Source organism: Kogia breviceps, chromosome 2, assembly GCF_026419965.1.
Source record: "Kogia breviceps isolate mKogBre1 chromosome 2, mKogBre1 haplotype 1, whole genome shotgun sequence".
NCBI lineage: Eukaryota > Metazoa > Chordata > Mammalia > Artiodactyla > Physeteridae > Kogia > Kogia breviceps.
The window spans coordinates 178811581-178829349 of NC_081311.1; the positions used below are offsets into that span (position 1 = coordinate 178811581).

The 17769-nt window shown below is 34.8% G+C and overlaps 1 protein-coding gene across 2 annotated transcripts in view; it reads left to right on the top strand.

Annotated features, from left to right (window-relative positions):
- Positions 1–17769, top strand: part of SPAG16 (sperm associated antigen 16) — an 860968-nt gene that overhangs the window by 423393 nt on the left and 419806 nt on the right. For both annotated transcript variants that reach the window (XM_067027549.1, XM_059052920.2), the window contains one exon: positions 16694–16879. In XM_067027549.1, the coding sequence (XP_066883650.1) occupies positions 16694–16879 (186 nt within the window). The remainder of the gene's footprint in view (positions 1–16693; positions 16880–17769) is intronic.

The window sequence follows — 17769 nt, forward strand, 5'->3', positions numbered from 1 at the left end:
ACTTAGAAATATACATTTTAAGTTCCTCCATGTCTTTTCATGGTAGGTCATTTCTTTTTAGTGCTGATAGTATTATGTTTTTTGGATGTACCAAAGTGTACTTATCCTTTCACTAATGAAGGACATCTTTATTGCTTCCACATTTTGGCACTTATGAGTGAATAAATTCCATTGTGGTCTGGTCTGAGAGCAGACGTTGTATGATTTATATTCTTTTAAATTAGTTAAGCTGTGTTTTATGGCCCAGAATGTGGTCTGTGTTGGTGAATGTTCCATGTGAAGTTGAGAAAAAATGCATATTCTGCTGTTGTTGAATGAAGTAGTCTATCGATGTCAATTATATCTAGTTGATTTATGGTGTTGTTGAGTTCAACTCTGTTGTTACTGATTTTATGCCATTTCTGAGAGAGGGGTATTGAAATTTCCAACTATGATAGTAAATTAATTGATTTCTCCTTACAATTCTATAAATTTTTACTCATGTAGTTTGATGCTGTATTATGAGGCACATACACATTAGTAATTACATTAGCAATGCAGCTTTATTCATTCATGTGCAGGTTTTTGTGTAGAAATAAGTTTTCAGCTCCTTTGGGTAAATACCAAGGAGTATCTACTGAATTTTATGGTAAGAGTATGGTTAGTTTTGTAAGAAGCCACTATACTATCTTACAAAGTATCTGTACCACTTTGCATTCCTCTGAGCAATGTATGAGAGTTCCTGTTGCTCCACATCCTTGCCAGTATTTAGTGTTGTCAGTTTTACAGATTTTGACCGTTCTAATTAAGTGTGCAGTAGTATCTCACTATTGGTTTAAATTGCATTTCTCTGATGATATATGATGTGGAACATCTTTTCATATGCTTATTTGACATCTGTATATATTCTTCGGTAAGATGTCTACTAAGGTTTTTGGCCCATGTTTTATTTATTTATTTATTTTTTTTTTGCGGTATGCGGGCCTCTCACTGTTGTGGCCTCTCCCGTTGCGGAGCACAGGCTCCGGACGCACAGGCTCAGCGGCCATGGCTCACGGGCTTAGTTGCTCCGCGGCATGTGGGATCTTCCCGGACCAGGGCACAAACCCGTGTCTCCTGCATCGGCAGGCGGATTCTCAACCACTGCGCCACCAGGGAAGCCCTGGCCCATGTTTTAATCAAGTTGCTTTCTTACTGTTGAGTTTGAAGGTTTCTTAGTATATTTTCAGTAGCAGTCCTTTAACAAATGTGTCTTTTGCAAATATTTTTCCTAGTCTGTGGATTCTCTTGACATTGTCTTTCACAAGGCAGAAGTTTTTAATTTTAATAAAATATAGCTTACCTATTATTTCTCTCGTGGATCTTTTCTTTGGTATTGTAAAAAGGCATCACTATGACCAAGGCCATCTAAATTTCCTCCTATGTTACCTTATAGGAGTTTTTATAGTTTTGCATTTTATATTTAGGTCTATAGTGCATTTTAAGCTAACTTTTGTGAAGGATGTAAGATCTGTGTCTAGATTCATTTTTTGGTATGTAGATGTCCAGTTGTTCGAACACTATTTGTTGAAGAGACTGTCTTTGTTCCAATGTATTGTCCTTGCTCCTTTGTCAAAGAGAAGTTAACTGTATTTATGGGGGTCTATTTCTGGGTTTTCTCTTCTGTTCCATCAATTTATTTGTCTATTCTTTTACCAATATCACACTTCCTTGATTACTATAGCTTTAGTGTAAGTCTTGAAGTCAAGTAGTGTCAGTCTTTCAACTATGTTCTTCTCCTTCAATATTGTGTTGGCTCTTCTGGGACATTTGCCTCTCCATATACTTTAGAATCAGCTTGTCAATATCCACAAAATAATTTCCTGGGATATTGATTGTGATTGCATTGAATCTATAGATAAGTTGGGAAGAACTGACATCTTGACAATATTCAGTAATCTTTTCTCTAAACATGGAATATTTCTCCATTCATTTAGTTCTTTGATTTCATTCATCAGAATTTTGTAGTTTTCCTTGTATAGATCTTGTACACATTTTGTTAGATTGATACCTTAGTATTTCATTTTTTGGGTGGTGACCAGTATATTTTTAAATCATGTTTTCTTCAGAGTATTTCTGAATTTTGACATACTATCATTAAGTTTTAGATTGTTATTTTTCTTTCTAGTTTAATTTTTATTTTTGTAAATATAATTTTACATATACAAAAATATAAATTAAAAAACATAAAACAATTTTACTTATGACTCTTTATGATATTAATGGGCCATCAGGAAGACTTTCAAATAGTGTCAATATAAATAAACATTTTAAATCTATGGGAACCTTGAATAGGGACTAAAATAAAGAAGCTTGTCATTGTATGTATATGTCCCCAAATGTGTCAATTCTCTTATTAGCCAGAGAGTAGTATAATATTTCAGTAATATTTACAGTATTCCAAGTACTTTTGTCATTGTGATGTTTGGGGACACCAAGCATATCATCCAGGTATACAGATCTGTAGGTAGAGTCATTCTGGGATGATCTGACCTAAATTGACACAAGTCCAGTGTGCAGTCATTCTGGGATGATCTGACCTAAATTGACACAAGTCCAGTGTGCAGTTGATCTGTAGGAGTAACTAAAATTCATATTCTTCTAGTTATTTTTTTAATTTATTTTATTCAAGTATAGTTGATTTACAATGTGATAATTTCTGCTGTACAACAAAGTGATTCAGATATATATATCTTCTTTTTCATATTCTTTTCCCTTATAGTTTTCACAGGATATTGAATATAGTCTCCTATGCTCTACAGTAGGACCTTGTTGTTTATCCATTCTATATATAATAGTTTGCAATCCCAAACTCCCAATCCATCTCTCACCATGCCCCCCGCCCATGTTGGCAACCACAGTCTGTTCTCTATGTTTGTGAGTCTGTTTCATAGATAAGTTCATTTGTGTCACATTTTAGATTCCACATGTAAGTGATATCATATGGTATTTGTCTTTCTCTTTCTGACTTACTTCACTTAGTATGATAATCTCTAGGTCCATCCATGTTGCTACAAATGGCATTATTTCATTCTTTTTTATGGCAGAGTAATATTCCCTTGTATGTATATGTGTGTGTGTGTGTATATATATATATATATATATATATATATATATATATAAAACACATCTTCTTTATCCATTCATCTGTGGATGGACATTTAGGTTGTTTCAATGTCTTGGCTATTATGAATAGTGCTGCTATGAATAGAGGGGTGCATGTATCTTTTTGAATTATAGTTTTGTCTGGATATATGCCCAGGAGTGGGATTGCTGGGCCATATGGCAACTCTATTTTTAGTTTTTTGAGGAACCTCTGTACTATTTTCCATAGTGGCTGCACATATTCTTCTACTTTAGATGAAACATGTTTAGAATTCCTTAGTTGTTATTTAAAGAAAATAAAGTAATTAAAAATAATACAGCTCTGTATAGTATATTAGTAACAATAAAGCATGTTTGGCTATGCTTTACAGCCAAATTTGAATACCAGTATCCCCACAGTAACTGCACAATAATAATAATAATAATCATGTACCATTTGACTCTAGTGCTGCTTCTTTTGCCCACTCTGTTTCCACAGTCTTTACTTTGGATCTTGCAGTAGTTTGCCAAACTTCCTCATCACTTTCTCCACCCAATTATTTTATATCTAAGACTTTGTGTTTTTTTGAATATATTTAAAAATATGAGTTTCCTTTATTTTGTTTCTACATCCACATACATTTCCTTAAGCTTTCAGCATTATATCAATACTATTTTATTTTCTAGAGATTTCACCCTCCAAGAGCCATGCTGTCTGTTGTTGGTCTCAGGCTAAAACTTGTGCTTGGCTCTAGTGGGTCACTGCCAGTCAGAGTTCATTGCACACTGTGCTTATCCATATATGATGGATGATGAACATCTAATTTCTAATTCCAGCTTCTGCCGTAGCTAACTGTTCCATAGCCAGTAATTTAGTCCTTACATGGAGTGATGGCACAGTGGGAGTTCACATTTATTCTGTCCACAAAACCTCATCTTACCTGCAAGAAAAAGCTGACTTCCTGGAAGACAGCAAGAAGAGCAATCATCCTTCTAAAAAACAATGCCTTTCCTGTCCCTGAGTTACTTTTTAAAAATATTATTATTTCTTTAAATCAGTGTGCCCCATGCAATTGACAGCTCCTTAAAGAGTATTATACAGAGATACACAAAGTTTACTTCTTAGTGCCCACAGCTGCTTTGTGGGTTATATTTTGGCAAACATCCTTAGTTTAATCCATACTAGGGAGTCACAGTAGAAAGGTATTATTTCTTCCTTTTACAGATGAGAATACTAGTCTCCAGAAAAACTGTTTGTTTCATAAGCAACCAGGCTTTTAAATGGCAAAGATGTGATTAGAACACAAGAGTCTAACTGCTGCTAATATTCTAGTTTAACCTATTTCCAGAACAATCAAGAGCTTTAAGTATGAAATTTAATACACCTAAAGGATTTTTTTTTACTTACAAAATTTGAGGCGCAGAATTCACAGAGAAAATAAACTAATATCTATCCTGCTTGTTGTTAATTCCTTGGTAAATGGTACAGCCCTGGTGAAGAATATCCGATCTGTGAAGGCTTGGCAAATTCAGGTGAAATTTGTGCTGTTTTTCCAGTGTTTATGAGAAATGTGATGGAAAATTTCCTGAGATCATATTTATGTTCCCCTATCCACACCACTGATTTTATGGTGGAACAGAAGACACTCCCAGAAAGATCAGCAAAACATTTTGGGGATTATGAGATCTTTGACTGGAAATTAGAGAACTTGGGGATACATGTGTTGTTACTATTACTTTTTTCCCTTATCACACTTGCAGGGATGGAGGGACAAGATTGGTGAACAGCCTGCTTTGTACATGATTTAAGTTAATGGAGTTTGGATTTCTGAAAAGTGGTTTTATAAACCAAACTGATCAGTTGGGTTCCTAGGTAGAAATGCAGTATAGCTTAGAATATTAGAAACAGGTTTGTTTATCCTGAAACAAACTCATATTATCAAGAGAGCTTCAACCTGAATATGAGCCTGGTCATTAAAAAAAAAAAAAGCAAACAAATCTGTCATGGAAAGGAAAATAGCAATTTGTATGTAAACATGAGAAGTAATAAAAGAATAAGAGTATCTAATGCCTCAGAGAATGGGAAATAAGCAAAGTGAACCACATATTTTAATTATGTGGAAATACATATGATCTTAAATTTATTACCAAGATTTAAAGAGAGAGGATGCAAGATTGGAATAGAATAATGAAAATACATGCCTTATTCAATAGAAATAGGCCAATTTGAGTCAAGGTAGAGTAGATGTACAGCTTCTTAGATCCCTGTGTACCTCTAAAGTGGAAGTGGCATGGAGAAGAATATTTGGGTGATAAAGAAGGTGAATAGCATGTCATCCTAGGTCATGATAGATTTTCTCCTCTACTCTGAAAGCTATTGAGTAAAAGTGGAATTATTTGAATTCTAAATGAGGCCAAGGATTATTACTAACTTTAATGAGGGGTGGGGGGTGAAGACTTTTTAACAGAGCTGCTCAAGACCAAATAAACTGAGTTTCCTGTTACCAGAAGTTTTAAATAGAGGCTGGGCAATAAAATAATATAAAGTTAGTAGAAATAATTAAAATGAGGGATGTGTGAGTGGATTACATGGGTTTAAGGAGTCTTCCAGCCTGGAGATTCTAGAATTCCATGATACATGAATTCACTTTTGTCAAGCTAGTTTTGACTATATCTTAATTGTCCCTATAATACTGCCAATTATGGAAAACATCTTATTTTGTACCAGGAACAAAGACACTGCTTCTTCTGGAACCATAGGAATATCCTGCTCATTTCTATTCATTGTAAGTCTTTCAGCCAGTGTGGCTTTGGCAGATGTGGATCATGAGAAAACCTTATTCCAAGGTTGAATGTTCCTTCCCAGAAATGCGAGGAAAATCATTTTCTAATTGTTCTTTCCAAACTGGATGTGGAGAATAATTATTTGGAAAATATTATCCCAGTTTCAGTTAGAATTTTCAAATGTCTGTGGAAAGCAATCCTCTTTACTACATTTCTTATCTTATTGCAGCTTTGTGCAACAACTCTTGGTGCCAAAGCAGAGGCTGCTAAGAAAGTATTTCATTCTATATTTAGTCATTTGCTTCAGGTGATGAAATACGTGTCCTGCCTCTGTTGACCTTGAATATTTTTGCCAGATCAGTCCTCCAAAGACTTGAACTCAGCATCACACCTGCATATTTTGGTTACCATGTATTCCTGAAAGTCAGAAAAGAGTCCATTGAAAAATTCTGCATTTCAGGATTTTTACTGACTCAGATCAGAGGTCAAAAGAAGGTAAGGTAATGAAGCAGCATCATCACAGAGGGGCTTTCCACTAGAAAAATGGCATATCCTCATTATTACAGTTTAGACTTGGAACAATCTTTTAGCTAAGTGGACAACACAAGTGTTAGACTGAGACTTTATCTTGAGAATCACTTACCAGAATCTGGGAATGACTATAATTATACAAAGCATAGATCTCAAAATAATTAAGTTCTATAATCAAGTGCCAGCCTCTATGGGAAATCACTGTCAATTCTCTAACATCTTTTCTGCTCTTCCCCCAACAATCTGGTGTTTGTCATGTTCCCAGAGTGATCATCTTAAAATTGTTATCTGACTGCTTTTCCAACTCCTCTTAAAACCCTCTCATGGGCTTCCCTGGTGGCGCAGTGGTTGAGAGTCCGCCTGCTGATGCAGGGGATACGGGTTCGTGCCGCGGTCCCGGAAGATCCCACATGCCGCGGAGCGGCTGAGCCCGTGAGCCGTGGCCACTGAGCCTGTGCGTCCGGAGCCTGTGCTCCGCAACGGGAGGGGAGAGGCCACAACAGTGAGAGGCCCGCGTACCGCAAAACAACAACAACAACAAAAATCCCTTTCATTTCTCCTCATAGCCTACAGATGAAAACTCTTTAAGGCTGTAGGAAAGATCTTTTGTAATATGACCATTTTTTATCTATTTAGACAATTTTTTCCATTACTCTTCTCTTCCTGAAAGCAAAATACTTAACAATCTCTGAATATCTACAGTTTATACATGCTGAACACTCATCCTTTTTGCTTTCTTATTTTCACCTTGTGGGCACCTGCTTATACATATAGATACTGTTCAAATGTTTGCCTTTTTAAAGACTTCATGACCATCTCCCAAGTAGAAAACTGATTATACCCTTCTCTGTCCTCTGTCACTGTATCCTGTATATTATATATTAAAATATTTATGAAAATATTATAATTAATTGGTTATATATTTGTGTAAGGTGTTAGACCATGAGGTCCTTGAAGGCAAAGTTTATTTCAATTATCTTTAGATCCCCAGTGCATAGTACATTTTGAGATTTTTGCATTATATTTTATATCATGCATTTTCAAAAGGAATGTAGAAAAATTGCAACTATAAGAAGAAAATGTTTTTGAGAGATAATTAGGGTGAAGGATAATTTAGAATAGGTAAAATAACATGAAGCCAGGAGTCCAGTTAATACATAAAATGCATATACTCTACCTTAAAATCCTTTCTATTAAAGGTTGGCTATATGGACATTCATTCCTTAATAAAAGCCATAATATAATGTTATTTTCTTTAATTGCTAAAGGAGGGCTTCAACTTTTTGGGCCTAAGTAATCTAACAGTCAACAGAAATTAGACCTAGTCGGCCATGGAATTTTCATTGTCAATAAGAGAAATCCCCTCAATCTGTTCAGCAGCAATGCAATGGCTCCTGCTATTAAGGCCTGAATGACATTTCAACACTGGGTCCATATTAAGAGTATATGATACTCTAGTGTAATATATAATCTATTGAACAATAGCCTCAACAATAATCTTTCAATAATACAGATTTTCATAGTGCTGTGCCTTTTAACTTTCCTTATTCTCATGCAGCAGAACAAAACCACAGACAACTCAGTAAAAGCAATTCTATGGTGGTGAAGGGGAAGAGGAAAAAGTGATCTCTGAATATACAAATTTCTAACTCTTGTAATTTAATCCAAAGAAACAATGTAAAGAATTTGAGAAATATGTGTACTTTGTATCCTTCATATCCTTTGTATCCTTGGTAAATAGAGGATCCTTGGAAGTAATTGAATAAATTAACGAACTTAAAAAAAACCACAATAATCTAATTATAGCATAGAACTGGTTGAAAGAGACCCAAGTACTAGAGAATTTGGATAGTAGAAATTTCCTCATATGTAAGCAGACTCAGTGACGTGCAAGGCCACATTCGAATATAGAGAAGGACTGCTGTACGTGGCCAAAGAAAAAAAATACTTGATAAAGAGTTGCTTCTCTGTCCTATGGACCATGTGAACACTGGGCCAGAAATAGACAGAATATTTGGAAATAGAGAGGTCTTGACTCTGGTGATTTGAGAAAGAGGCCTGGTTCTTTGTCTGAATGAAAATGAGGCATCTCCTGGAACTTTGTGAGAAGAGGGGCAGTAGCTGGGTCTTCACATTCTAGGCTCAGAGAGATCGTAATTTAAATAAAATTTTTAATTTTAATCCCACCATTGCAAGATGGTAGGATTGAGGCTATTAGTAAATATAGTTGTCCCTCTGTATCCACTGGGGGATTGGTTACAGGAGCCCCACAGATATCAAAATCTCAGATGCTCAAGTCCCTAATATAAAATGGCACAGTATTTACATGTAACCTATGAACATCTTCCTATATTCTTTAAATCATATCTAGATGACTTATAATACCTAATACAATGTAAATGCTATGTAAATAGTTGCCAACATGCAGCAACTTCAAGTTTTGCCTTTTGGAACTTTCTGGAGTGTTTTTTTTTCAAATATTTTGGATCCACAGTTGTTTGAATCTGTGGATGTGGAACCACAAATACAGAGGGCCAACTGTAATATGTTTCTGTAAGAACTAGATTCAGACAGGATGTGGAATCCAACTTAAAAGCTTTCATTATCTGTCAATATATTAAACAGCACAGAACTAGGTAAAGCAGAGGCCCACGAAACTGTGAGGGCTTAAAGAGAACAAATAATAGACAAGAGAAATCAGTAAAATACACAGTAAGTTATTAGTAAGTGCTACTGAAAACAAGACAAAACAAAATAGGAAAGAAGCCTAGTATCAGAGGTGAGATTGCATTTTAGATAGGTGTCCTTGATGTGTCTTTCTGCAAAGTCCTGGAGATAGGGAAGGAACCTAGTCATTGGTTTTCTGAGAAAGAACATTCCCGGAAGAAAAAACAGTGGGTTCAAAGTCTTTGTGTAGCTAGAGTAGAGAGGGAGGAGGAGAGTGTTATGAGAATAAATTAGTGGTAACTAGGCATGTGATGGGTGGATCGTGTAGGGCCTTATTTTGTAGTTAGGATTTGGGCTTTTACTCTGGGTGATGAGGAGCCATTGGAGGGTTTGAGCAGAGGGGCAGCATGAACAGGATCCTTTAGGCTTCTGTACTGCAAAAAAAGATGGTAGAGGGACGAGGGCAGAAGCAGTTAGGAGGCTACTGGTGTAATTCAGACCTAATGCTTAGAATTTGTTACACTACCATGGCTCTTAATTAAATCCCTGTTGTGATGATCCAAAGACTCAAAGACTCTGACTTTTCACTAGAAATAGAAAATATATCATTTCTGCAACTAAAAGTGAGCTAATTACTTATTCACTGAATTTATTTGTGTCCTGCATCTTTCCAAAGAAGGTGTGAGGTAGATGGGGGAAACGCTATTTTCCTGAGGCTGTATGATAATGTTTTCAACATGGTCTGAAATTTTATATATAATAACTCAGGCAAAATTCAGAAGGAAATAATTTATCATGCCATGAAATATAGCTTCTTTGAGAAAATAAATACCCAGATAAGATATCCCATGGTAAAATGGGGCATTAAGATCCATTTGCCTACATTGTTCTTTGTATTTATAAACCTCAAGAATTATCCATTAAAAACAGGGATTCAGCAACATTTTCATATTTGTGATTGTGTTTCATTCATTGAGTCATTGGTTCAGCAGCTATTTCTTGAGAGTCCCTACATGCTAAGCACAAAGCTAGGCGTTTGGGATATGGTAGGGAGTAGAAAATAGTTCCTGCCCTCATACATGTTACATTCTATTGGCAGAGGGAGACAATAAATGAAATAAGTGTTATATAGCTTAATAGATGGTGATAAGTGCTATAGAGAAATAAACAGTGAAGGGGAAAAGGGAGAAGCAAAAAGTGAGATGGTACAGTTTTTTCAGTGGAATTGTCAGAGATGTCCTCCATGATAAGGTGAAGTTAAAGAAAAGGTTTTTAACTGAAGTCATGGACCAACCCATGGGAATATCCAAGAGGGGTGGCATCCTAGCATCAGAGGAAGTGTGTGCAGAGGGGAGCATGGTTGGTGTGTTTGAAAAGCATGGAGGGATGCTGGACTGAGTTTTCTGGTACAGTGTCTGGAGCATGTGACCAACTGTGAAATGGATGAATGTGTCTCCTATGTTTCGAAATCTCTTAGCACTTAGGCTAAATTCCAAATACCTACCTTACTGTTGCCAATAAGGCCCTGAGCAGCCTGGCTCCTCCTACTTCTCAAGTCTCCATTTCTACATCTTCACTAGCCCCTCCCATCCATTCTACTACCCACCTCCTCTACCTCCCGCCTCCCCCACCTCCCCCCACACTGACCTTTCAGCTTCTTGAACAAGTCATGACCTTCTCAGGGCCTGTACCCTGCATTTTGTGTTCTGTGCTACCTAGAACATTGGGCCAAAAGAAAGGAAAAATAAAAAGGAAAATATCAAATGTAGAGGTCTTGAGGTAGTTGAAAAAATTTAGATTTAATACTCTGAAAATAATTTTTTTCTAGACAGAAACCTAAGGTATGCATAGAAACTTAATTTTAAAAAGAATGAGAACATCATTTAACTACCCAAGGTTATGTTTTTCACAAATACGTCACATACATACACCTATATGAATGACGACTGGAGAATACTCAGAGAAGCATGTTGAATGCAATAAGAAAACCACATAATAAAATACGTAATTCACCAAATTGATATTGATACTTGAAAGTTTGAAGGCATTCTGGGGGCATCTCTGTCTTATCTCCAAGATGACACCATTATTCATAATCTCCACATAAAGTTTCATAAACTAACCTACCAATTTCTGTTCTTCTGCTTCTACAACCTAAAACAATAACGTAAATACAAAGGATAAAACAGAATAAAAATAACCAGTAACATGTTAGTAGTTTCATAATTCTATATTTTTCTTTCCTCTGTACCAAGATGTCTTGCTATATGTAAACTTGCTCATACATGCAGCCCTAAATAAAATAGGCTATGCCTCTATTAACACAGATATATTTCCAGTTGAACTCTGTCCTTCCTTATTATGTATATCATTCGTGCATTTACCTAATAAATAGTATATCTTATAAACGCTGTATGACAGTTGCAGGGGAGTCTACTTGCCAGCATCTTGCCTTTGCTGTGTAAACGATGGTTGAGCTGAGAATCCCATTGAAGTTTCTCAATTGCCAGAGGTGAACCTGGAGCTCCGAGCAATCTACCCTCCCAAGAAAGGACAGTAGTTTTGCAGCCAGCCTGGGAGAGCCTATTCTTTCCTGAATGCTCAATCCTGCCTCTCTGATTCTGCTGGAGTCTGTAATATCTGCATATAATGCTGCCTTCTGTGTTTGCTTTGTTTGTGATTCTTGGTTGATTCCAGATTCCTACACAAAAAGGGGTGTATCACTTGGGAGTGAAGGCAAGAACATTTGGACATGGGCACCCCTTACTTCAGAAAACCAACGAAGACCATTCTCTGTGTGGACTTGTACTCAAATCTTACTTTCCTCTTTCACAGTGCCCTCAACACCCAGCCCTAATGCAGCCAAGTAGCTCTGTATCGAAGACTAAGTAAGGGTTTAAAGTAACTTGTATGAAAGCATTAAGCCCTTTTAACTTTTAGCTTAAAGTTTGGGGGACTCTCACAAACAGGACAGTAAAAATGTATCTCAAAAGTGACAATGTTTGTCAAGTAATCTAAATTCTAAATGTGAGCTTTCCTAATATCATCATTTTATGAGCTCAGTGAAACCAAAATGAGATCTTTTACCTATACACACACAGAGGAAGAAAATAATTTAATTAGATTTTGGTTGTATGTTATCCTGCTACATAAAATAATACATGCGTATTCTGTGGTAATTGAGAACATTGTGACTGATAGTCCTTTTACAAATTCACATAGTCCTATTGAGTAGATAGACACAGGTAGATGAGACTGCAATATAATGGTAGTAATTGGATCTCATTCCACTCTTTATGGAAATGTGGGTAAACGATTTCACATAAAAACTGAACTAGAGATCACAAGGGAATCTTTTTTAAAAAATAATCCAAGTTTGACTGATACCTGGAGTTAAAAATGTGCTGTTATAAAAGTTCTTTGATTTGATCTTCAAAGCAACACTTTAAATTATACTGAGCAGAACATATCATCCATATTTTCAAATAAAGACAATGAATTTCACAAGTGTTAAATGTAAATGTGAAACGGCCTGTCCAAGGTCACGTAGGTCGTCTAGCAGAGCCAGAGCGAGAAGCCAACCACACCTTCTTGCTTCTACTCTCTCCACTTCCTATTTTGTGACACAAGCGGCCTATTTTGTGACACAAGCGGCATTAATTTCTTTCTGTTCCACCCCTTTCTAATGAAACACATTAGCACATTTCTGTAAAAATAGGTAATTAGCATCAATCTGGAAGCTATAATATATTTAGTTTTCAAAACTGAAGTCATTTTTGACAGTAACAAACTCTAATATTTCTGCAGTTATGTGCTAAAGTCTGAAAAAGTCAATAATTTGCACAAAGAATATGGAAAAATAAGGAATAAAGCAATTACAGAAAATATAAAGTATTTATAAAACAGATGATAATTCTTGCTTGCTGTTTGTAAAGTATAAATTGGCTTGACCCAACCAAATTTGACATGATTTATTTGTAGGCTGTTCATAAGCTGCAAAAACTCATGCTTATATAACATTTTTTATGAAAAATACATATAATTTTCAAGAAAAATGAAAAGAATGACACTGCTTTATACCTTTGTAAAACCTCTAGTGTATGGCTTAATAGACTGTCACATTGAGGGATGTGTTTTTTTTCTTTTTCTTCAGCCTTAGCAGGGATATATTTATTTTAGTTTTTTTAAAGAACCACTTTAGTCTTTATTGATCTTGCATTTTAATAGCTGATAGGATATTTTTTCTAAACTTAAAGTCTCATGTTTAGCAAAGCAATTTTGAGGCTGTATTCTTTTCATTATTAGGAGGTCAAGAAATTAAGTTGCCTTTAAAATTCTATTTTGCTTTCACCTTCATAGTTTTAAAATGTTGTGTTTTCGTTTAGTTCTAATTATTTTTAAATATCCACTGTTATTTCTTCTTTGATATGTAAGTTATTTAAAACTTTTAAAATTCACATATATACAGGTTTTTTAAATATATGATTTTGTTATTCATTTATAACAATTGAATTGTGATGAGAAAAATATAACTGATAAGAAATATGTTCAATTTGTTAAGACTTGCTTTATGGCTTTCTATATTGTCTGTTTTTATAAATGTTCCATATATACTTGAGAGGAATGTATAGTCACTAGTTATTTGGTGAAGGCTTTTATATATGGCCATTAAGGTTGTAATTTTTATTCCTTAAAGATTCCATATCTTTTTGAATTTTGAATTAGAAAATAAATTGAGAGAGGTGCATAAATCTTTCACTTTGACAGTAGATTGGTCATTTTTGCTTCTATGGTGCTAACATTGTCACTTTTATCAGTTAAGATGCGTTCAGTATTTTTATATAATTTAGTTTAAAAATCTTCCTACAAGTGATACATTTTATCATTTTATTTATTTACATAGGGACTGTTTTTATCCCTAATAACACATTTTTGCCCTAAGGTCTTTTTTGTCTGATATTAGTTGAGCTACTTCATCTCTTTTTTCCATTCATTTTAGTCTATGTATCTTGTTTTTTTTTTTTTTTAACTTTTGACCTTTTTATGTCCTTAGGAGTTTAGTGTGCCTCATGTGAACATCATGTAGCTGAACTTGTTCATTTTTAGCCAAACTGAAAAATCTTTGTCTTTTAACTTCCTGTTTAGGTCGTTTGTATTTACTGGTATTATTATGTTTCAATTTTTTTCTACTGTCTTTTCTTGTTTGTTTTCTATTCCTACCACTTATTCTAGTGCTGTATTTCTTCTTTCTTCCTTTATTTTGGATATTAAAAAAAAAACTATTTATTATTTTTTGTACTGGTCTAGAAGTTATGTACTCTATTCCTATTCCTTTAGTGGTTAACCTTAACATTTTACCATGCAGACTTGACTTCATAAAGTTTAAAATTTATCAATGTAGTATCTTCCACAGGAATATTATTGTCAATATTACTGTTGTTTTCTTGTTTAAATTTCTTCAAGCACTATTGATGTTATATAAGTGTTTAGATATACTGACATGTTTACCAGATTCTTTGCTCACCCTTCCTTCATTTCAGATCTTCCTTCTAGGATCCATTTTTTTCCCCTCCTTGATATACATTCTTAGTAGTTCCTATAGGGGAGAACTGCTTTGTTTAGCTGAGGATATTTTTATTTGCCTGTCTTGAGAGAAACTTTTGATAATTCTAAAGTAACCTGATTTTCTCTTGGCTCTGAAGAAATTCCAGATCTACCAGTTACTAGCTCTGTGATACTCTTCAAGTGTTTTGAAGATAATTAAAGCTGCCCAAACTATTAGAGGCTTGTGAGGATCAAATGTATATAATGTGCTTAGTAGAGTTTCTAGCATGTGTTAAGCACTATGTAAATAAACGTTTCCTTCTCTTTTTTTCTCTTCTGCTTATTTTTCTAATTATTTATATTGTTGCCTATGGTTCTCTGCAGTTGACTAAAATTTATCTAAGTGAAGATTTCTTTTTGTTTATACGGTTTATTCCACTTGGTATACATTTTTCTTCCAGAATCTGTGGTTCTACATCTTAAATTTCCAGTTTCTGTAAATTGTCAACTTTTAATTCTTTGAGTGTTGCCTGTATCCCATTTTATATCATTCTCTTCTGAGATTTTGACCAGGAAAATGTATTCTTCTTTTCTATCATCCCTGTTTTTAACTTATATACTGTCATGGACTGAATGTCTGTGTCCCCCCCAGCCCCTACCCAGTTTCATATTTTGAAGCTATAACCCTCAATGTGATGTTATAATGCGGTATCTTTAGACAAATGTATTGTTCATTTTTTAATATTAAAAAGTAAAAAATTTTAATGGCAAACATGTACAGATAAACAACAGCTACAAAGCAAAGGACAGTTTTTAATATCTACCTATTAGTAAAGGACTACCCTTATATAGTACTTTTTAAAGTAATTTTTAAAATCTGCTAATTTGAAAAAGAAATAAATATTCTTTTATCACTTTAATGTGAACGTCTTCACTCTATAATCTGCTTTTCTGGCAGCATCTTTGAGCCTTCCTCTCCAGTGGTTGCTGCTCATAAAAGTTTAATTCTCTTAGCATAAAAGTAAGCAAGTAAAAGCAAGCAAGCAAAATGCTTGTCTTGATGCAAGTGCCATTACGGTCTTAGAAATTTGGGGCAACTTTTCTTCTTCATTTATAGCATCACTTCATTCATTCATTCATATATTTATTCATTCGGAAAGCATTTAATGAGCACTTCAGTTGGTTAATCATAATGCTTGTTGCTGTAGAAACAGAGAGAGGAAACAGTTCCCCATCGAAAACACAGGGAAGGAGGCAGATAAGCAGTTCATTATATTCAGTGAGAGAAAAGTTACTAAGAGAACACATAGAAGGAGCAAACAATGCTGAAGGATGTGGAGAAGATGATGGCATTGACATTTTCTTGCAGTTGATATTTTACCAAAAAAACCTAGATGTTTCTTTTCACATCATGGACACTCACTCATTTCTTAAACTTGTTTTTGGGTCCACCACTTGAAAGCCACTGCTTTTTTAACATCTACTAATGACTCAAGTGGAAAATCCAAAGACTCATTCTTAACCACCCAGCTCTTCAAAATCTTTCATGTCTCAAGATGTAGCTCCAAAGCCCTCTCATTTCTGATTCACATATTTCTTCATCATGCAAGCTGCACTCCTGCAGCATTTAATTAATACAAACATAAACGCTGACCTACTGTTTTATATTGTATTACGTTTTTGAAATTGTCTAAGCCCACGTCTAAATTTTCATCATTCTGAGGCTATATCATCCACAGAGCCTAACATAGCCCTGAAACCAACGTATGTGTTAAAAAAAAGTGCTCTTTAGTGGATTAATCTGGAAGACTATAGAATTAATACAGAAACTGTGCAACAGCAGTTCTCTAATCAATTTGAATTACTAAACAATATAAGGAAGTATCAAATTGTGCAGACTCAAATAAGATAATGAGATTCAGGCATAAAGATATGTCCTTAAAAGTAAAAATAACTCAGACAAACACACACACACAAGTTATTCACAGAATACAACCATTCATGAGAATACATTAACTGCAAGTTGATTTTTTAACAGATTACCTTTTTATGTTCTTGCAAATAGTGGCAACAAGTTGGCTACTTCAAGTGGTGACACTACAGTTAAATTATGGGACCTGTCTAAAGGCAGTTGCATTTTGACCTTCGAAGGACACACCCATGCAGTATGGTCCTGCACGTGGCACTCCTGTGGTGATTTTGTGGCTTCCTCCTCATTGGATACAACTAGCAAAATCTGGGATGTTAATAGGTAAGAAGTACTTCGAACAATATTCGCACTCTATGTTGATAAATATGCATGGGTAAATTTTCTCTCAGTGGGAAATTAAAAGGAAAACCCTGTTAATTATAAAACTATAGAGTTACTTAAATAATCTCTGTGAAATCCATTTCTAATTCCATTAATCTCTGTTGATGTAATGAGTTCTTTCTAAATGTAGGTTCAAGATCAAGCCTATGTAATCAGATTAGAAATGCTTCATTGGGAAGTGTTTGTTTTAAGCAAGATAGACACAAATACTTATTTTAAAGAGTTAGGTTTTTAGTTCTCCCCTCCACAGGTCTGCTGTCTCTCTGGATTATCAAACCAACAATTCAGTAGGCATGAAGATGACAGAAATAATTGTTTGCTTTTCACTAAATTTTGATATGTTATAACATTTCCCAAATTAAATGCTTCTTGGCAATTCACAAATTCTAAGAATTAATCCAATTTATTGTAAGCAAAGTCCTATACAATACCATAAGCTTTGATCTTAATTCCAGACAGACAAATTTATTATATTTTTGCTATCAAAATACCCGTCATCCATGTATTTTTGGATGATTATTCCATCCTGTTAGGTATACAAATAAGATAAAAAGAGCTGGTATCAAATACCCTGATTGCTTCAGCTAACTAAGGGATTACAGATCATCGTCAGATTTCTGATCACTTTAATATTTTAATCCATGCCCAGATTCCAAATGTAAGTGATAGTGACACCTCAAAATTTATGTGAACAATTATCACTGAGCCATTGTAATTTATTTTGTAAGAGAAAGATGAACTTGCATTAAAGGTGGACACTACTGTTTTGGGGGTCATGGGTAAAACAGGTACCTTTAACAAACTTTCCCCACTCCTCTTTGAATCATGGA